The 22909-nt window shown below is 36.3% G+C and overlaps 1 protein-coding gene across 4 annotated transcripts in view; it reads right to left on the bottom strand.

The window, feature by feature from the left end:
- Positions 1-22909, bottom strand: part of LOC138003366 (rho GTPase-activating protein 18-like) — a 32959-nt gene that overhangs the window by 9421 nt on the left and 629 nt on the right. Inside the window, exons 1-9 of one of the 4 annotated variants that reach the window (XM_068849407.1) lie at positions 12841-12937; positions 12567-12740; positions 10473-10538; positions 5223-5696; positions 4799-5064; positions 4197-4253; positions 2584-2749; positions 1296-1387; positions 386-410 (exon numbers count right to left, since the gene is read on the bottom strand). In XM_068849407.1, coding sequence (XP_068705508.1) covers positions 386-410; positions 1296-1387; positions 2584-2749; positions 4197-4253; positions 4799-5064; positions 5223-5696; positions 10473-10538; positions 12567-12648 — 1228 coding nt within the window. In that variant the 5' untranslated portion in view covers positions 12649-12740; positions 12841-12937. Of the gene's footprint in view, positions 1-385; positions 411-1295; positions 1388-2583; positions 2750-4196; positions 4254-4798; positions 5065-5222; positions 5697-10472; positions 10539-12566; positions 12949-17194; positions 17407-22909 lie in introns of those variants that run through there. The other 3 variants (XM_068849405.1, XM_068849408.1, XM_068849406.1) reach the window with 3 other exon arrangements.

The following is a 22909-nucleotide window of genomic DNA, read 5'->3' as shown; positions in this document are numbered from 1 at the left end:
AAGTGAAAGGTGTTGCTGAGAAAAATTAAGGCGCCCAGAGCTATTCTTTGGGAGCCCCAGGCTACCGGGCTCCTGTTAGGCAACAGCCTTGACTGGCCATTCTTTTTTCAACTTTCGAGGGGCAATTACCTTTGAACTGAAATTTTAAACTTCGAGAACCAAAGAGAAATGATCTCGTAGCACCAGCAAGAACTAAGAATTCGACAAACGAATAACAAACATTCCAAGAAACCAACCAGGGACGTGCAGATGAAGAGCAAATGCGATAACCACAGCATCAGGAATGCTGCTACTTCATTTGCTAAACATTGTTGCACGCGACACATAGATGAGGTTACGACCTTTCAACTCACAAGCTGAGCAAATCTTCACAAACAGTGCTTACCTTTTTCTTCTAAGTATCTAACAAGCTGGAAGGAAACCAAATTAAGTGCATTAGAATAGTTACTAGTTCAGTCAAAGTTAGAAGGGAAAGTAGATCAACACCCACTGCGCTATTTAATTTCTCAGCATCGTAAGAATCACTCTCATTATGAACATCTGTTGGATTTTATTTTCAATACTAGCAGTACAGATCACTTAGGAAATGGCGATCTTATTTTGATGCTAAAAAGCCCTTGCAGTAGTCTCGCCTGGATGAACAAAACAAAAACAAAACAAAACAAAACTCTTGCTCTCTCTACGCCCACTTGTCGTCTGTCGCTTAGTGGAAGAGCACCTGAACTAGAAATCCGAAGGCTACTGAGGACGAGTTGGCTCGGAAGCGAAAATCCGGGTGCACACACAAAGGGTCTAACAACAACATAGACAAAACGTGTTCCCTTCGTAATTACATCTATAAATGTTTAGACTTTAAAATCTTCTCAAATAAGAAGTTTAAAACTAAAAACTAAGGTTCTGTCCCACTGTGGGATGTTATTGGATATCATAGATAAGCAAGTGAACGCTTGGCTTCCTATTAAATTAACCACCCCTCTGAGCCCTACGGGTGACCAGTATCTCAACTCTCCTTACAATACAAACGCTTAACCAAACACATGCACTCCCAAAGGTTACGGGAATGAAGGGAACAATGGCTTATGATAAAATTCCCAGATTTGTAGAAAGATTCTCATTATTAGAGCCAAAACAAATACTCAGTGAGAAAATGCATTTGAAATTAAGGCTTCAGGGATTACAGGCAACTCTAACATCCAATTATGTATATAAGATTCAAGATACAAAGTTGATTCTGATGTCACTATTGATTAATCCATTACATGTACTTTACACAATCCCTTTATTGTCCTTCATACCTCAGTGAAAAAGGTGGGTACAGATGCCCTTTCATTCCGTATCCTGTCCTCTTGAACGAGGTTCTGTAATGGCACTCCGAAAATACCGGACTCTAAAGGGATGTGATATGAAACAGTCATTTAACAGGGGCTAGGTTACTGTATCTGGGGGCTCCTTTGGGGAAATTGTTACTCAAAAATGAGTTTGAAACTTTCATATGATTTTACATACATGTTAATGAATTCCTTTCAAGTCAATGAATAAAAATTATTGCTTGCAGTATGCTACTTACTATTCCAGCATTATAGCACCTGATATTGTATTGTACTTCCTACATTTAATCAACAACTTGTGTTCAAGTTGTTCTTTTTTGATATGGGTGACTATATTAAATAATTCATGATTAATATAACGTAATTAATTAATTAATTAATTAAAAACACCAACACACTCTGTCCCATTCCCCAGAAAGGCAAAAAGGGAACACACTGGTTTAAGGCAAATGCCCTCCTCACAAAGCCAACCCTGTTTCAGAAAAGAGAGATTTAACAGTTTACGATTAACATGAAATAGACCATATTCATAAATGGCGGCCAAGAAATTATTCTTTTGTCACTTTGAGCAAAAATTCTTTTGAATTTTGTTCATGCTAACGAGGCTAGTGAGGATGATTAGCACAAAGACAAAAGAATAATTTAATTATTAGCATAATTTTATTAATTTATGAATAATTGTGGTCTGTGGCAAAAGACAAACAGCTACTGTAGCTGCTGCTTGTCATAAAACATGAAATTTCTCTGATTCTAACTCTCTCTCCTTTTGAGAAGCCACTTGATATCTGTAGTTTGTATAATTATACCACACAAGTGAATAATGCTCACTGCACACACTGATTGGCTATTACTCAGAGGTGATTTAAGCCAAGTACTATCCACTTCCTAGTAGCCACTGCACAAGATTTGAAATTTCAGACCACATTTTATAAAAAAAAAGACTGCAGTTTTTTGGTTCACTTTATATTCAACTTGTGTTGTACATACTACTGTAAAATTATAATTCACCCAGTGTCTGTGAAAGTGGTGGATATCTTCCTCACAGCTTTGCGGCTCGGTAAATATCCACCACTATTCAACTTCACTTCAGTGAGTAAATGTTAAATAACAGGCACGAAACAAACTCAAATCAAATGAGTGTCTTTGATTCTTAGCAAAATGGAAATTGCAGCCTGACGATTACCACAAACACAATGCTAAGGCTCTCTGATATCTGAAGACACTATCATGAAGGGCTAGTAAGCAAACCACTCACCCTTTACTCTTTTCTTGATAGGTTTCCTTCTGTGCAGGGCTAAGCCATGAGAATCAAACAACGCAGTCAGCTCTATGAGCGACAGGGATCGTACTTTGTCCATATCAGATGTTGAGAGATCTTTGACTCCTGTGACACCAAGTTCATCTTTTGTAAGAGTGAAGTTCTATATAAAATAGAAAAAATTGCAGTCACTTTGTCAATGAAGTAAGTTGCTGTAATAATTAATATTATTGCAGGTAGTGCCATAATGAGTCAGCTGAACCAATGCCCAGTGCACAGAACACCACCCAACTTTCTACTGAGTGCACCTAACTTATACCACCTTCGGTACTATTATTAAAGTAAGAGGCATTTCTGTCTTCTTCAGCCAAGTTCACCACAGAGGCACTGTCCTTAACTGGTTGCAACCATTCTACAACAAATTTGACATTCAAACACTCTAACTGCATTCAACTCATTTCTACATCACTTGTTTCACGATTTCAAGTGAATCTAAATCATCAAATGTAAAACAAAAGGATTAGAAGGAATATCAAGATCGTTTTTTGGTCGACTTTAGGCCAGTTCTAATATGAAGACTTAAGAGCATTCACCCAACGTTTTCATGGTTGCATGCAAATATTTCCTGGCCTTCGTCGCATCAACAAAAACAGATGTAAGTGGTTAGCGCAAAAACTGTTCATTAAAAGAAATCAAGTTTTGTTGTTGCTTTGCAACAGCCATCAACAGAGAAGCATCCTTTTCAGTCTAGTGCTGAAATTAATGTGATAGTACCTTTTTAATGGCCAAGCTAATTTGAATAAATGTAGATAGAAGAACATTCCAAGTAGTAATCAAAGGGTCATTGGTTTGACTCCAGTTATAGAAAACCTGTGAGTTTTCAGTATGTCATTAGCCATCTCTAAATTATTATGTAAATTATCTTCTTCCACAAAACTCAAATCTCATCATTATCTGCATGCACCTTTATAACACTCAACATCACAAAACCTCTTGTTTGCTTTTTCTCCAAGAGACCTCTCTTAATGAGCCACAAAGTAAATTAAGTTTAACCAGAAACCCATAAGGGTTGCAACGTGTAACACGCGTTCACAGCTTCCGAATATTCGGTGCGAACTGATTGGTTGAATGTTTCAGTGCTAAGTACCATATTTGGAAACCCCTCGCTCTTGTTGTTCCAAATATGGTACTTAGCAAAGTGAATATTCGGAAGCTTGTTTCCCAGCACACAAGGGGCCGTTACACGTTTCAACCCTCATGAGTTTCTGGTTTAACTTAACAAAATCAGAATTCATTTTTCCAAAGGCCGAAATAGAGAGACACATTGGGTCTATTCCTTTACAAGTATTCTTTTTTCCATAGTATTTTTGAATTACAAAGAAGAATGTGATGTCAACTCTGGTACAGACCAATGTTTCTCAGTGACCTCTGCCATGGAGTACACGACTGCTAGGTTGGCAATTAACTATTACCATGAATTTAAAAAGAGAAACCATAAGAAACAACTCTGCCAATCTTGCTCTAGACAAAGAATGTTTAATTTACTTTTACATCCTAAATATCAAGGTGTACATGTAGATCGTCATCACACACACAACCTAATTACTCACTGGAAGGCGTGGAAATTGAGGTTCCCTGAAAGCTTTGCCATCAGTGACTTTCCCATTCTAATGGACAGAGAAGCAGTGCACATTAAGGGTTGTTAATAACCAAAGATCAGAACAACCATTTTTGGGACTTACATGTACACTAAATGTTGTTGAGTGGGTTGGATGCAAGAGGTCCACACACAGGTATACATTATAGTCGGTGGCAAAGTCAGAACTGCCTGAGCTCAGAAACTAGAGTTTGACTTGGATTGGATAGATTTAATGCTGTTACAACTTATTGGCTACAATACATCACTCTACACTCAAAAACATACCCAGGTGTAAAAACTACAGAGAAAGACAACCAAAAGAAAATCTATTTTCAATACAACTCTAGCATCAGATAAAATGCCAATCAAATAAATGCAGTGATTTCAAGACCGCATGACGTTCAAATACGTCTTGTCACAATACCAACTAAACTGAAGAATAAGGGCACCACATGTTTACATTCTAAAGCATAAGTCATGCACTTGCATTTCATGTTGACTTTGCTTCCCTATTCTTTAACATCCTTCTGTAAATACCCTGATTAACAAATCCACAAAAAGTTGATAAATTACCTGTGCGTGAACTTTTTTGGTATGAACCTTGTTGACGGGGACATCAACTGGGACCTCCTCTGGACAATCCACTGGGACCTCGTGAAACGAATCTGGACTGGTGTCTGGAGGTGATACACTTAATGTCTTAAAATCTAGGTCAATGACATCATCAACACTAGACTCTTTGGTTTTTTCAGCAGTGTTGAACAGTTCTTGTTTTGTACATGTAGTTCCTGTGACATAGAAAACTGATCCACTTTGCGTGTGACGTAATGGTTGAACCCCTGTAGCAAACCAAAAACATATTGTTCGTTAAAAATAAGACTTGATGATGACGATGATGGTTAGGATAACAATAAGAATGATGATGGCAGAGATAACAATGATGAATGCGTTTACAAGAAAGATGAGAACAGTAAGGAAGAGGAGGAGTGAAAAGTACCCATTTGAAATCCAGTTGCATCACTTGCTCTTCTCTCCAAAACACTCTCAGGACACAACAGATGAACTCCATAACATTCTTTACCTTCATTCAAATTGGAGATTACATCAGATGATTTGGAATGTCTATAACCCGAAAAGCCAAACTCATTTTCCAAACTACAAGTCTCATTCTCCAGTGGCCACACCCTTGGGCCATGTACTCCTTCACTGTAAGATTTCCGTTGAAGAGCAGGGCGCACTGCTGGCCCTTGTTCAGAATTGCTCGGTTGCCCATTTGTTTTCACAGGGAAAATTGTCCTGACATCTGCAGGGTAAGCAGAATGTTTTGAAGGCGAAATGTGCAGACCCAGTTTTCTTTTGGTGTTTTCATTTAGAGTATCAATCCTCTTTCGCACAGCTTCTGCTTGTTTTCTTGTGAGTGAACTGGTAATCTTTTCAAAATCCACATCATTGTGGTCTATTTCTTTGCTATCTGATGAGACAAAATAATAAGAACAACATTACTTTGAAGTTAATAAAAGCTATGACATAAGACCCAACCACCTGCCCATTTCTACATGTACGTTCAATTTTTGACAAGTAGATGGACGTTGGCAGGACATGTCTTGGCCAGCAGAAAAGTTAATCACTTTAATGCATTAGCAGGCAATAATGACTCCAAAGAAAGACAGAGGAATAGCAAGGTGCCTTAATTATAACTGCCTGGCCGACCATGTGACCAATAGTGACTGAGCACTTTAACTCTTAAAACGTCACAAAAAGAGAAGGAATTTGTTAAAAGAAAATGGAGTCTGCTGGTCATACCTCAACATCGGCCACTGTTACTGTTACTGTTACTGTCAAAACAAGTATAAAGGCCTGTTCCAAGACCCAACAAGGACACTGAATAAAGAGAAGCAAGAAGAAAGAGGCAATGGGCCTCTCACTCCCATTCGCTACAGCACAGATGCTGGAACATGTCTTCTCCAACAGCAGAAGGTTAGGACTAGAAGGGAATGGGCAAATGCTCTGTAGCATTGTGGAGTTTCAACCTCAATAACAAGGCCAAGACCAAATGATTGTATGGTAAGTGTGGAGCTGTCAGTTGTCAAAGTCTGGGGAATACGAGAGAAATTTCCTTCTTGTCGGAAGTGTTGGGAATTGATAAGTTAACAACTAATAGTCAAGCCACAAACATAGAATGATGTTGTTGTTAAATTAATCTATTTATAAAATGTATCACCAGAAGAAATTCAATGGTCAACTGGAACAGTAGAAATGTTTATTAGTCCCAAGGTTGCAGGCTATCCCACAGAGCCAGAACAAAAGTCAAGCCCCTTGACATTTTTGAATAACAGATTTGGATGGTGACTTGGTGGAACTCATGCTTTGAGAGGAAAAATGCCAAATTTTAATGAATGTTCAAGTGCACTACTGGGCCGGAGCCAAGATTGACTTAGTCTATTTCTAAAAAATTGAGAGCCTGGGAGTAAACACAAGCCTCCCTGCAGTAGTTGTAGGTATGGAGTCTGATTTATGCTTCCAGTGACAAAGGAGTAGAGTCTGGAAGAAGAAAGGGAGGGGTTCTTCTAACTGATCCAACAAGCTCTCACATACGATAGCCATGAAAAGAGGTGGATTGCATTGCACCCTTGGATAAAGCACCTGGCAGACCTTGCAGACCACTATCAACCCATTGTTGTCTGTCTTCTGTTGTGAATCATGGTTGGGAGGGTAAAAAAGGGGCCACAGTAATTGGCGCAAGCTGTTGTGGCACTCTGCCAGCTTGCCTGGCAAAGTTAATAAAATAAAATGAAATAATAAAATAAATAAAATTGACACCGAAAACACCCTAGAAGTCCCCCAACTAAATTCATCTGGCATTAGACAGAGCAAATCTGTTAAGTCTCACTGCCAGAGGTCAATGGGTTAAGCTGCCAGCGGCTTACTTTGTTTGTTGACTACATGCTATTGAAAGAACTGACTACCAAAAGACACCATTCATTTTAGTAAAACTACATATTGGGAAAAGGGGTTATACTTTGGCCAATCAGAAAGAAGTGACACGCTTTAAAAACTCTGAGAAATTTGGAGGTAACTTTTTAGGGTTAGGCTCATAATAATCATTATTATACTTGAATGGGAGAACTTAAGCACAATGGTGTCCTCATACTAAACTGCACAATTTAAGCAATAATTACCGAACAGCTGAAAAAGTTCAGGTGGCTTAAACGCGATTCAAACCCTTGATCTCTGCAATGCTCTACCAACTGAGCTACTAAGCTATGAAGCTTAATTTGTTAGGCTCATGTGTTCCTTTGAAAGGACTGGATGAATGAAATAATCTTAACAAATATTATTGATCCCTTGTAGAATCAAACACTATGTGGAACCTATGCAAATGCTATGTCATCAAGCTATGTAAAGGGTATGCTAAGGCCTTATGTTTTTTCTATGCCAAAGTTATTTTTTGGCATATTAAATGCTATGTTTTTGCTAGTCATTTGGAACCTACAAGTTCCGAGGTAGAAATGTACGAGGTAGAAATAACATAGTTTCCAAATAGCATAAACTTATACTTGAAATACAATTTACATCGCTTTCAAATAGAGAGTTGCACAGCTCTTGTAAAACATATATCAACAAAATGTCATTTAAATAGAAAAAACATATGAAACAAATAGCCTTTACATAGGACTGACATAGATTTGAAATAGTCCAATGCAGTGTGGAACAACAGACAAAGTAGCCTTTGAATTGGGTTTGCAGAGAGTTAAGATAGCCTTGAAATAGAGTAAACATGTAATACACATAGCCTTTAAATATAGTTCACATAAATTTTGCATACCACTTAAACTAGGGAAAACAGGACAAAGAAGTCTTTACATAGGTTTAAAATAGGTTTTTAATAGTACTGAAACAAGTTAAACATACTGTAGCATATTTTTAGGTGTTAAAATAGATTTTACATAGCATAGCGTTAAAAGCCTTTGAAATAGGTTTTAAAAGCATCGAAACGCAAAAATTTAACAAATTGATATGTCACTTTTTAATGCGTCCGTCCTGCTATTGATTACGAATATCGTCATAGCGTTGTCAAAGTAGCTGCAGATCCACTGGCTATTGCCTCGTGGATCCACAGCTACTTTGACAATGTTATGACGAAATTTATTGTCAATAACAGGACAGACGCATGAAAAACTGACATCAATTTGTTTTTTACAATAACATAAAGGCAGAGGGCTCAAAATTGAGTAAAAACACCAGAAGAACGCACTAAATATGGGCTATCGCCTGGTGGATCCACAGCTACTTTGACAATGTTATGACGACATTCATTGTCAATAACAGGACAGACGCATGAAAAACTGACATCAATTTGTTTTTTACAATAACATAAAGGCAGAGGGCTCAAAATTGAGTAAAAACACCCGAAGAACGCACTAAATATGGGCTATCACCTGGTGGATCCACAGCTACTTTGACAATGTTATGACGACATTCATTGTCAATAACAGGACAGACGCATGAAAAACTGACATCAATTTGTTTTTTACAATAACAAAAAGGCAGAGGGCTCAAAATTGAGTAAAAACACCCGAAGAACGCACTAAATATGGGCTATCCCCTGGTGGATCCACAGCTACTTTGACAATGTTATGACGACATTCATTGTCAATAACAGGACAGACACATGAAACAATGACATCAATTTGTTTTTTACAATAACAAAAAGGCAGACTGGGCTCAAAATTGAGTAAAAACACCAGAAGAGCGCAATAAATATGGGCTATCACCTGGTGGATCCACAGCTACTTTGACAATGTTATGACGAAATTCATTGTCAACAACAGGACAGACACATGATTAACACTGACATCAATTTGTTTTTTACAATAACAAAAAGGCAGAGGGGTCAAAATTGAGTAAAAACACCAGAAGAACGCAATAAATATGGGCTATCACCTGGTGGATCCACAGCTACTTTGACAATGTTATGACGAAATTCATTGTCAATAACAGGACAGACACATGAAACACTGACATCAATTTGTTTTTTACAACAACAAAAAGGCAGAGGGGTCAAAATTAAGTCAAAACACAAGAAGAACGCAAGACAAAAATGCGAGAAACTTCAATTTTGTTCAAGCTGACGCAACCAATATCACATCAATATCGCATAAATATAGTTTACATCATAGAAAGTGCAGCGTACGGGTTTTATTCACGAGTTGTTTGTGTCAAAAACCCGAACGAGCAAGGAACGAGCGAGTGAGGGTTTTTGACACAAACAACGAGTGAATAAAACCCCGTAAAAAGTACTTTCTATGTCGTGAACTGTTTATTACACATAAGACGAGAATTTTCATTAATTAAAATAGTTTTCTGAACGCAAATTAGAAACAAAAACTCACTAACAATAGAACCAAATGCAAATTTAATTTAATTCAATAACAAAGTACGATTTGCACGAGATGCACAACATGCACGAGTGATTGGCATGGAAACACCTTCACACTATCGTTGATTGGTTATAATTCCACATGTGAAATAGCTGTACGCCACTCTGATTGGCTGTATAAGCCTTTTCCACATGTGAAAATAAAGCGTATAGATTTGTACAAATGAGCTTTATGGAATAAAATTCTCATGTTATGTGTAATAAATACATGTCCCCTTATTGACAATAAAAATTAGCCAATGAGTGAGCGAGAATTTTGCAGTAATTGTAAAATGATGTATTAAAAGTGCACCTTATACTGTAGACATAATTTATAAGCGAGAAGTGATCCTTGCTGGATAATTTAACTAATAAGACAAAGGGATTTAAATCCATGACCTCTGAGATGCCAGGTCAATTTGTTGGGCTCAGTTCCTGTAAAAGGACTCAATAATGAATCAATCACTTATTATAGTGTTTGATACTTTCTAAGCTTTGTATGGCGATATGGGTTTCATGTCCTACTCTTAAGTACTGTTGCAATTATTGTGAATAAACTTGCTGTGTTCCTGAATGTCCTCAACTCTGTTATTATAGTAACAACAGCATAATTTATATGTATGCTCAACAGGAAAAGGAATTGTTTCAAGGCGGATCAGGACGAAGAATAAATACAGACGGAAGTCCAAAGAAAACTTTTAGCAATACAAAATCAATAAGTTAAAATTTTTAGCCTTCTATGATGCTAAAAATAATGATGAACACTTTTCACCCAAAAGGAACCATTAATAATTTATTGAGTGACAAATATTGCATAAAAAAGCTGACCTTTATATTTCTTCACAATTCCATGAAATCCGGCTTCTTTCAGCCACTGAATTTCCTGTTCACATTCTGGTTAAAAGAAAGAGGCATCATAAACAAGATGTCAGTATTAAAAAGCATGTTTTTCAAGACAAACAGCACTTCTTTTAAGATGTAGAAAACCCTCTAAAATGGGGGACAAAATTCCTTGGGATAGTCGAGGAAATACCCAAAAAAACATTGTTTATATAAATCAAGCGAGAAAATTAACTGGGGGTCTTCACTGTCTCTCCCCTTCCCCCTCCTACAATGTTATTAAAAGGAAACAGTTACATGTACATGAATACAGGAAGTTTTAGATGTACGGCACACAAAATTCAACATATTGTTTTGGGGAGGAGGGAAAAAGTGCCATAAATTTATGTCACAAGAATTTTAACCTCCATAGCCTTTGACTGTTTGTTAAAGTTTTCACCAACATATTAGGGGAGCACTGAAATTTTTAGCCTAATTCAAAGGATTGAGAAGGTGAGAGGAAACACTTGGCCGAAAACAGAAACAGGAAATTACATGTAATATTTGTGCATTATTGTATTGATAGAGGTGTTACGTGAAGAGATTAATTCTATGGATGACAGCTTGGGGATACTCGGAAAACACCCGAGTTCTCCTTTACACAATACATGCATGTACAATCACAATTGTGCTCCATTTTAACAAAATTTTTGATCTTAAGTAGCAGTATAATTATTGTGACTTGAACCAAGTTTAAAGGCCTGGCTCCTACAAGTCTCCTATAGCTCAGGGGTGCAGGGATGGTGCAGTGGTGACAGCACTCGCCTCCCACCAATATGGCCCAGGTTCGATTCCCAGACTTGGTGTCATACAGGTTGAGTTTGTTCAGTTTCTCCACTCTGCACCAAGAGATTTTTCTCCGGGTACTCTCATTTTCCCCTCCAGCACTAGACCGACTAGACAATTTTAATGAAATACAGTTCCTTTCCTTTCCTTTCAGTGGTAGAGCAGAAGGTTGTACATTCAACTCCTGCAAAGGAGAAATTATCAGACGTTTTCGGGGCATCCTGGAGTTGTCATTGATAAATAAATCTGTTCAGGAACTTTATAATTTTCACAACTCAATCCTGACAATACACTCTTGCAAGTAATGCTGGAAAATTACCACTATTAAGTTAGCAAATTGAGAAGACATGGCATATGAAAAGCAAACAGAGCTTTAAAATGATATAATTTATGTTAGAGTATACATGTATATACCTAAAGATTAGCAGGGGGTGTGTCCAAAATTTTGAAACCCTCCAGCTATATAATTTCTGATGCCAAAATGTTGAACACTTTAGTTTAAGAAGCTTTATAATTCTTAAGATGCTATAATAACAGCCACAATTCTCTGACTTACTAACCAAAAGACAGAAAAATTGCCCTAAAGAAGACAGAAAATCTCGTCATAAAACCGACCTCATGTCCAGTGAATAACAAAGCTACAGCTGTACATGTATATTCATTTACAAATCTGAAGTGATATTGCAGGAGATAAGAATGTCCCTACACAACAAACAACATTAAGCCTTTGACATTTACATGTATTTTGCAGCATGCCGGTTTACAAACCAAAGAAAGCCAAGCCTTCAAAATGTTATGTAGGCCATTTAAGTGTTTAAAGACTTAAATATTGACGCCCTGTGATTTTTTAAATCTTTCCTTGATTATTTTACCATTGATTTGAAGGTTTCAGTTCAAATTTAAGTGTTGCAACAGCATGTATGTACATGTAGCAATTTAAGGTTGGTACACATATACCTATAATATTAATTCTTTTACAAAAATTACACTGTTCTCAACCAAATTCACTTAAAATAATTAATACATGTACCGGTATATGCTATAAATTTTTGGAGAACAGACAAGCATTTTTGTTCAAGTTCAAGATTTCAAACTGATGGAACAGATTTGAATGTTTCAATAACATTTGAGGATATGACTGTGTGCAATGCAAATAAAAATACTGCAAAAGTACATGTATAACAATTGCAACATCCTTTTGAAAGCTACTGTAAAAGTCACATGCACAAGGAAAACAACAGCTATCAAAATACAAACCCGCTCTATGTAAATCATAACAACTCCTTCCTTTGACAAACCATGAGATCCGATGAAACGGTTCATGAAGGAATGCAATCATTTCGTTGTAAACAAACTCCAACGTTTCTTGACTCAACTTTCCTTTCTGATCAAGAACTGACCCTCATTTCACTTGTGGCAAACAGGAAAGACCTCTGACGAACAGGAAAATGCTTCTAAAGGGATTATTCTACACATGATAAACTTATCAGTCATGTCACCTTGGACCCAAGGGATCAAAGGAAGCTAGTACTTTGAAATGATCGAATTGGCAATTCTTTTGTTCACTGTGTGAAACCATGAAATGAAAACCCCCAATTCTTTAGGAAATTAATCTTTTAGCAAGACAATCATTTCTGTAATCTGTTTTCTTTGCAACATACATATTGGATTAGTTTCAGATGACAATGAAATATGACCCTTGACTTTAAAAAGGTTTACTTTTTCTGGCTCCAGCCTTTCAAAAACTGTCAGATTACAAGATAATTTGATCTAACAAACACCAAAAAAATGACATTATAGAAAAAGCATGTTTATAACTGAGGCAATAGTAAAAAGAAACCCTGTATGCCAAGCATATTACAGCTGAACACCTATCTTTGCTCATTTCATGTTTCATTGACTAGAGGCAAAGCACAGCTGCCAAAGTAATAAAGCGTAAACAAACAAAAGGAATGTTATGATAAGTCACCAGAGCTATGTTGTCTTGCAAAAATAATAATTATTAATAATTTACATGCCATGGAAGAAATTGCAACAATGACAGTGCTATACATGTAGAAGGCAAAGTCTTGAAGATGAAGGAAAATAAATCACACAGAAAGTAACTCTTAACAAATGGATGGGAAATTACTCAAAATATACACGTAAAAATTAACTTTCATTTATCTATTATGTTATATTATAACATAGTATGTGGGTAGGAGCTTGATGTCAAAAGTTGCTTATCATATATCAGATTTCCACTTTGACCCTTTCAAACACGAAATTCTCAAAATTCACTGCAAAACCTGATTCCACATAGAAAATAATTATTGGAACTACAAATAATACGAACAACATTACAATGAATGAGTTGCCAGTAATGTACGCAAAGGGTTCTGGGATTGCCAGAGGGCAAACATTGCAAGTTGCGGTGAGAAAATGTAGAGCGGAAACATATTCCACGTCCAAAAAAGGATAAAGTGAAATCACCCCTTTTTCAACACAGTTTTATCAGAAATCTATTTGGGCAATGTTGATACATGTATGGTACGTGGCAAGTATAAGTTTTTGTTATAACCATGAAATATGATTTGCCCAAATCGATTTCAATAACAGAGAACCGGTCGGTTTGACTTAATGTTTAGTTACTGACGCTGCCCAGCACGCACATTAATCTGTCACACATTCTCGGTTGTTTATGTTTGCTAAAAATTAAGTGCAAAAAAGTTATTACTTGTTTTGGTGTGTAGTATCGCTGAGTATTTCTACTCGTTGTTTGTATTTTGACTCACCCTACAGTACAACTCGTAAAAATACTCAGCGATATTACACACCAAAACATCTAATTAGATAAATTTATTGTACATGAAGTAGCACAGTACCACAGTAATCAAATTCAACATTTCTCCATCCCTTTTGTATGCCTCCTCTGTTATCCAATAATAATATTGCTACTTGGAGTGGTTATTTCAACTTAGCCAACAATGATTCAAGGAATATGTATCTAGGGTTTTAATCGTAATAAAATAATCAAAACTTAACAGCTAAAGCTACATGTAGTTAGAGCTGCGTTGTACAGGAAAAAGAATGATGACTTGAATAACAGACTCAGAGTTCTAATTGTTTTTTTGTTCATCACCTTCTTGAAATCAGTGGTCCAAAAAATACTCAGGAGTACCTGGTGCAACAACTTTCCCATGGGGACTGGGGATAGGCCCTTGTCTGAGTGTGGGCAGTACAATACAATACAATAAACACTTAATGACTGGTCCCGAGGGAAACAGTTCATTTTGTTTCCCGAGAATCTCAACGTTTCCCCGAGGCGCAGCCGAGGAAAACACTGAAATTCGAAGGAAACAAAATGAACTGTTTCCCGAGGGACCTGTCATTAAGTGATTTGTTATACAGCACAAAAAGAAAAACGTGAAATGGCAACAACAACAGTGGTCATCGGTCAACATTCACGGGTAACAGTGCACTTTTACAATCTGGCGTTATAGATTTTGCACTACTGACAACTTGCCCACGCAGAGACTTTTGGCAGGAAAGAATTTAATTGTTAGATGTCATGTGACCTCAAATTAACCAATGAGTGCTGTTGAGGGAGAGAAAAAGTTACCTGCAACAGACTATTAGGAGATTTCATTGGTGGACCAAGATACACATGTATTTCTTTTGATGAGCGTAATGTACGGTTGCTTAGCCACATTCGATCTATTCTAAGCAACAAACATAACACATACATATAATTTATATACAGTACTTTACTTCAGCTCAAAAATTTAGAGTACATTGTGTAGCTACTTAAGCTAATGTCTTTGAGACCACAATGCAACAAAAGACAATACTCTTACAATAAAATGCTAAAATTAAAAATATGCGTAACCAAATACCGTAAAGACTCGCAGATAAGCCGCACCTTTTTTCCAAAAATTTGCGATCAAAATCGTAGGTGCGGCTTATCTGCGAGACCATTTGGGAAAGGTGCTGTGAATTTCGGTGTCCAGTCTTCGATCGTCCGATATTATGCCTGGTTACACAGCTTCGCACAGTGCATGCAAGAATACAACAAATTTACGCGCAAAATTCTATGGAAAAACTGCCTTGAATGGAGAAATACCTGTGAACAAATACCAGAATAATATCAATCATATGTCATAAGTGGTGGACATGATGTTTATTCTGCCAAAGAGCTAAAATTACGGTTAAGACTTGAAAGTATTTTTCGATCCATTGTTGACGAGTTTGCCTTGGATGAAGACAGAACACTTCATGGTCTCGACTTTGGATTTCTTTCCAGTTGTTTTCATGAAAAACTTTTTTTCCAAAATTTGAGTTGCTAAACTCGGGGTGCGGCTTATCTGCGAGTGCGGCTTATCTGCGAGTCTTTACGGTATACAGTTACATATTATATAACTAATTGCAATGCTACTAAAATAAGTGATACATGTACACGTAGTTAAATAGTATTCTATGCTTAAAATCCATAAACTAGATGTTCTCAACAAATTGGGAAGAGAGTGCCTTAATTTAGCAGCTAAGTATGAAAAAGAATGCAGTCCGTAAGTTGTTGTTTTTGGATTAGGAAGAGACAGAATATAATTATTGCCACGTAAACTATAGTTTGTAGAGCGCAGAGTAAATATTACTTAAATATCCAGAATAATTACTAAAAAACAGACTCATATAGTACAACTAAGAAATTCTGAAGGGATCTATTAAATATTATTATATACAGAGGTTTAGAATTGATTTTATCCAATAACATGCCACAAGGTGAGTTGTAGTCCTTTTGTATGAATCTAAGAATTAATGCGCTTGTTAAGACAGTCCATTTTTTCTGTTTGACACGCACCACAAAAATGCCAAACAGACGAGCAATAATTTAAGTGTGGCAAGATAAAGGCCTTATACAATCGAAGGAGGGTGTCCCTCGAAATTAGCTTACGAAATCTAAGCATTTTTACAGTCTCCTTGCAGGTAGTGAATATTATTATGAAAAGAAAGCTGATCATCCATATTTATTCTGAATATACACTGTACATGTATCTATTGAATTTTTTAATGGAAACGAAAACTTGCGTTCACTTTTTCCCAGTATCATAGCTTGATGTTTAGTCTCATTTACAATCATACCATTTTTGCAATACCACTGATCTGCAATTTTGACTTTACCCTTAATACATAATTTATACAGTCGTCTAAAGCCAGTCTGGGTCAACCTTAGAAATGTATATCTGATGATCATCCACATATGCATTCAGTTTCGCCCCTTTAACATGATAGAACAAGTCAATAATGAATAAGTTGAAAAAAACATAATTAGGTCCCATCACACTCCTCTGAGGAACTGCTCGTTTAACACACTTTCAGGCGGAAAAAATATACCCAATCTTAACTCACTGTCGTCTCCCTGACGAGTAATCCTTAAGTAGCACGCAACTTCCCTCTTCATTATACCACACACCTTGAGTTTCGCCAGCAGTAAATCATGTTGAACAACAATGAATGCTTTAGATCGATCCATGGACACTACAGCAACCAGTTCCCCTCTATAGCGCATGTTCCTCCAATCCTCAGTCAACCTCAATAATGCTTTCTCACAACTATAGAACTTTCTATAAGAGCTGATGAAATCCGACAGATTTGCACCAACAAAATGCTGTTTTTTTGCATGGATTTAGTGAATTAAATAATTATGATAAAAGCTACCTACCAATCCATAAATGATAATTATGCATTAATTTAACATTTTTGTTTTATTTCCATTGACATCTGTAAATTAAAATTGTTACGTAAACTTACTACGTTAAAAAATGACTAGCTTCCACTTCAGCAGGGTACAAAAAAGTTCTATTTTTTTGGTACAGACCTGTACCTCATTTTGATACACATGTACATACCACAAGGGGGCTCTTTTGGGGGATCCTCTTCATGTTCCTCCTCTGGCACCTGGTTATTGGGTCTGCTCTCCTCAATCGCTCTGTATTCCGTCCAAAATATATCATATTCCAGTTGGTCAAGGCCATGAACACCTCGTCCTTTTATACGTAGTGCCATCAAGTAGTTATTGGGGCCCTCCTCATTTCACCAAGTGAACATCAAACTCTTAAAACTATGATAAAAAAGCAAATTACATGTATATACAAATTTTAAGCTTAGAGTATGTAGTGCTCACTTTAATAGCACATTGTACACAGTAGAGATAACAGTAGAGATAACCCTGAGCATAAAACCAACAAAAGGCGGCCCGATAGCCCAGGGCTAGTGCAACAACGTTTCCAGCTCACACTATCTTATTGCAAGTTGATTGATAGGCAAGCATCTTTACTGAACATGAGTGTGGTATTGTTGGCTGCTTTTTTCCTGATGCAAAACTTCTGACATAAATCAACTCTTTTCTTTTTAAGGCTCGAAACAATCCTTTTAAACACATGTTTAGCTGGGGAGCTCTCAAAATTCCTCAATTTGAGCTTTAAAGTTTTTCCAAAAGTTAATGTTTCCAGCAGAAAACATTACACTGTATGTCAGTCGATTTGTGAAAGACCCTTCTCACATCAAATCATGTTAACATGTATCATGATAATGAAATACACATGTTCCGATGATAATCTTGATAACGTTTAACAACTCTTTGGATTTCTTCTTAACTTTAGGATGATAATCCTTGCAAGTCTTTATCGAGAAATCTTTCAGTAATTTCTATGCCCTTGTTATTCAGAATAATGTGACAAAATTTGCTTACTTGTAGCCCATGTTATAGCCCATGTTAAGGGGCCTTTAATACAGCCTTCTCAGTATGTTTTTGAGGAGCAGGCTATAAAAAAAGTGTAGACAGTCTTGGTGCCAAAGGAACCCATGCAAGTGCCAAAAGGGTGCAAGCATCTAGGAAGGGTTTGGGGGCATGCCCCCCACGATAAATTTCTTTTTGAAACTTAAACAATCACAGATGCAATTTAGTGCAATCAGCTGTGACCAGATGTCTACACTGATTTATGAAAGCATGAATCGACAATTTATGATCCAGGATAAAACAAGAATTTTTAGCAGAATTTGAAGGAAAACAGTCTTCGTTGAGCCTTTTGTTAAGTTCAGATGCCATATGTGGCTCTTCTTAGAGATGCATCAAATAGACTATCTTGTAAAAATCATTTTATAACTTCGTTCACACGTGCTAGACATCCAGAGAAGAAAAGCGAGATCAACTGCAGTAATTTACTTGCAGTTTCTGAAAATAAATCAGTGCTTACTTTTTTTTCCTTTGCTCTTTCGAAAATTAGTTTTAAATCTTTGAAGTAGGTGCGGAATGTTTGTAAAATAAACATTTCATGTATGCACATGAATTTGTGCATCAAACACGCTTTTTTTCAAACTGTTACATGTATATCATCTCCAGTGACTTTACTTTAGAGCTAAAAATGTGTTGTTGCTGTTGTCATATTTCTCTCCTCATCATAATAAAATGAGACATTTTCTGACTGGAAACAGACTGGAAGGTGGAACATTGAGCCGCTGACCAGCCAGGTTTTGAGAAGGCTTGACTGAATTATAAAAATATTACAGGTTGAGTCTTAAATTAGTATAAGAATACTTCATCTACATTGAGGCCTCAAAATAATTATGTTCTTTTACGTGTACATTCAAAATTTTGATTCAAGGACTTGAACTGAAAACTTGTAGGTACATGCAAATGTATTTGTACATTTTAGTGTTTGTAAAAGTAATGTTCTCTATTGTACAATACAGGTTGGAGGGAAATAAAACAAATTAGTTTATCAAAGCTACATGTACCTCCAATCACTGTTAATTAAAATAATTTTAGCATAAAAGGAAAGGAAAGGAACTTTCTTTAAGTGTCTAATCTTCTAGCGCCGTAGAGCACTAATCGGGGACACTGTAAATTGAAATTAACAAGCTAACGCAAATCAAATCAAATTTTTGGTTTATGCTTATCAGCCATCATTGTGCATGTGCTGGCAGCGACAAAGGTCTATCAACAAATGCACAAATCGATACCCCCCAAATGAGTCCCAGGGCCCTTTCAGTATGCATTTAAACAAAATGACGGATAAATCGTAAGTGCGCAACTCATGTCATTTCCAACTTTTAGGTTACTTTTGTTAACAGCGATCTGTTTAACACTTGCAAAAACTTAACTGTATACTAATTTCTCCGCTTAAACATGTCCAAAGGACAAGTAAGATTGAAAACCCACTTGTCCACTGGCCAGAACCACTTGTCTGGGGCAAGTGGACACCATTTTTGTTGCACCTTGGAAATGCACAAGTAAATATTTGTGAATTTTTTGTGGGAAAAAATGAGATTGCTTGTAGATCGGGTCGAAATAGTTTTGTTTGCACTTTGTGCATGTTCAAGATATATCCACGCTTCCAGTTTTTCTTGTGTGGTCTCAGGTCAAAATAAAACTCTGTTGAAATCAGAGATGTTAGCCAATAACTGGCTAATTCTTCTGTGTACAATATTACCGTAGGATGTTGATTGTTTTAGTACATGTAATAAAATTAATTAACATCACTCAGGTGGTTATCAACTACACTGTCTTTTTATTGATGTTACACATATTACTCTTAAACAATATCAAGGAATTTTGCTACGGCCCTTTTGTAAATGCTTTAGCATTATAATTACATGCGACCAGCCAGTGCAAACATCTCTATTTATATTTTTTTTTGGGAAAGAAATTAGCCCCAGTTTTCAGTTAGACTAAGGAAGAAATTTGCTGAGGACAGTGTATTCCAATGCTTATGTACACAGCACCACAGATTTTTGCCAGCAAAAAGCTTTAAGATTGACATAATAATGATGCAAGCTTAGCAGTATTACCAAACCACAATTTAATTAAAGGTTAGTCATAAATGCAAAAACATTCTTGAATAGTATTGCATGGTCATTAACTGAGATTCTTGCAACATCATGTACCGTACTTGAACTACCTTTTAAACAGTTTAATATTTAACATCCCTGAATAATTGCCCGTACAAGTCGTCAAGCACACACATAATTGCTCTTGAAAGGGTTCTAAGTTATTTTTCTTCAAGTATAATGGTTCGTAAATTATTATGCCAAGTAGTTCATATTATCACCAGTACACATTTTTCTAAACTATAGCTTGTTGCAGGTTGATCTGATATTATTTGTAATGGGACTTGTTATCCTACAATTCATGAAATATAATGTTATTCACCGGCCGGGAGGTCCGTATTGGGAAAAACTGTGCTCGAGGTCTCAAGAACGGCCCAAGGATACAGGCCGAGGGCTGTACTCAAGACAGAGGGCACAGTTTTTCCCAGTACGGACCGACCAAGGCCGGCGAATAACATTTTTATTTATTTCTGAATTCTATTTTTAGAAGGTAGGAGAAACTATTAAGAAAAACTGGAGAAGTCATGTTTTTATTTTATACATTGTCTCATCAACGTGTCAGCAAATGTACAATAAAATGAATTGGTCAATCCATTGTTTCTTTATGAGAAAGTTGAACAATAACACTGCTCTATTGCAAAAAACAATCAAGACAACGTGAAACTTCGCTCTTTCAATTCGCAACTTCTCTCTGCGCTTAGCGTAGTTGGTTACCATGACCATGGTAAGGAGATAGGAAAATACTGCCCGCTCCCGGGACCAATCAGATTACAGGATTCTCAGGATACTGCCCGCTCCAATCAAAGAAATAAATAAGAGGTAATTATTGCATGACTGAGTCCCTCTTTTGTTAGAAATTAAGTACCTTTTCTGACTTTTGCACAAAAAAACATTATCTTCCATTCAGTCCTGTTAATAACAGGAAAAACTGCACAATGTCTTATATATTTAAAGTCCTTCCACTCTAACACAAATTTTTAGCAATTTCTTTTTAAGAGCCTCTTTTATGAACTCCTTCAAAAGACTTAAAGGAGCCACCATATTAAACCTTTGAAGTTTAAGCAGTTTCAACACACCACCATTCCTGTTTCAGAGAATATTGAAATTGTTTGTTGTACTTCAAAAACTTGTCTTCTTGAATTTGCCCTTGGAACATTTTTCTCCCAAAATTCTGGTTATCCACATTTCTTGAACATTCTTTTGTATTTGAATTTTAAATATGATCATTTTTGAAAAAATTTTGAGCCATCATACCTTACAATCAAATCAATGCTAGGAATATCTTTGGTAGTCTAGAATATAAAGAACCAGTAAATACACTTCCTATACAAAAGTCTAGTAAAACTATTCAATTGCAAAATGTTCTTGTTTGAACTTTCAATGTGATACTACTTATTGAGCTCTGAAAAAGGGTTAGGACTAAACAATCGATCTGCACAACTAGCCCCTGATACACTAACTAGATCAGTAAAAGCTGATCATCTTAAAATTAATCAGGCAAAAAATTTTAACCTCTTAGAAATTTCAATCTTTTTCATTTCTAGGCACTTGTCTCAAGAAATGTGGATAACCAGAATTTTGAGAGAAAAATGTTCCAAGGGCAAATACAAGAAGACAACAAGTTTTTGAAGTACAACAAACAATTTCAATATTCTCTGAAACAGGAATGGTGTCGTGTTGAAACTACCAAAGATATTCCTAGCATTGATTTAATTGTAAGGTATGATGGCTCAAAAATTTTTCAAAAATGATCTTATTTAAAGTCAAATACAAAAGAATGTTCAAATCTTTAATGGTTGTGAAAAGATATTGAATTATTCAATATCTTTTCACAGTCACTCCGTAAATAATGTCTACTTAACAGGAAGTATGGCTCTTTCATTCTGCCCTGTGATTGGCCTAATGACATTTAACATCACCACTTATTAAACCACAACAAAGCGCCTGTTCTGTGGTCAAAAATGATCTGTATTCTATTTTTACACAGGATGAGTGGCTTTATAGCTTTAGGGCTTTTTTGTGACAAGATAAACACATTTGGCATCAATGTCTGGAATTAAAATCTGTCAAGATCCCAAAATTTAAGTCTTTATATTCTACATTCTAACTTTTATTCTGTATAAATAAAATTATGTTAGTGAGAATGAAGAACATTAATAATCATGCGACGTGGAAGGAAAATTAATTAAATGAAAATTTCATGTGCCAAATGTAGAGTGAATTATAGGGTACAACTGGACAATAATTTTCAAGGTTTAATTAATTATTCGCTCATACCGAAAAGAAAGTAACTTTTCGATACCACCGAAACACTGACGAAACTTTCTAAGAATATTAAGTTGAGGTGAGCTTAAATAAAATTCTCAGCACGACGTTCGACAACTGAGGGAGACAAAAAGCCTAATCCTCTGTAATCCCATATAAAGAATATTGCTTGGCCATATTTTGGATTCTCAGAGTTTAGAAAAAAATCAATCGCCCAATCGTGAGCGAAAAGAGCTTTTTACAGCCCTTGAGCTTATTCCTAATATTATGACAAGAGTGCTGTCTCTCTCGCTTTCCTGTTCAGCTCTCGACCAACTGAATCTCAAAAATTATCGTATTTGTTAAGAACTCTTTTAAGAGCGTCAAATTAGATAAGCAAGTTTAAGAAATACAGCAAGCCTTACAAATTCTCCAGAACACCAGAATATTCATTAAAAGTAGCGTTTTGCAGAAAATTGACATCTACATTA

This window comes from Montipora foliosa, chromosome 5, assembly GCF_036669935.1.
Source record: "Montipora foliosa isolate CH-2021 chromosome 5, ASM3666993v2, whole genome shotgun sequence".
Taxonomy (NCBI): Eukaryota; Metazoa; Cnidaria; class Anthozoa; order Scleractinia; family Acroporidae; genus Montipora; species Montipora foliosa.
Note: the sequence above shows the minus strand (reverse complement) of the source record. Positions and strands in the feature narration are given on the sequence as shown.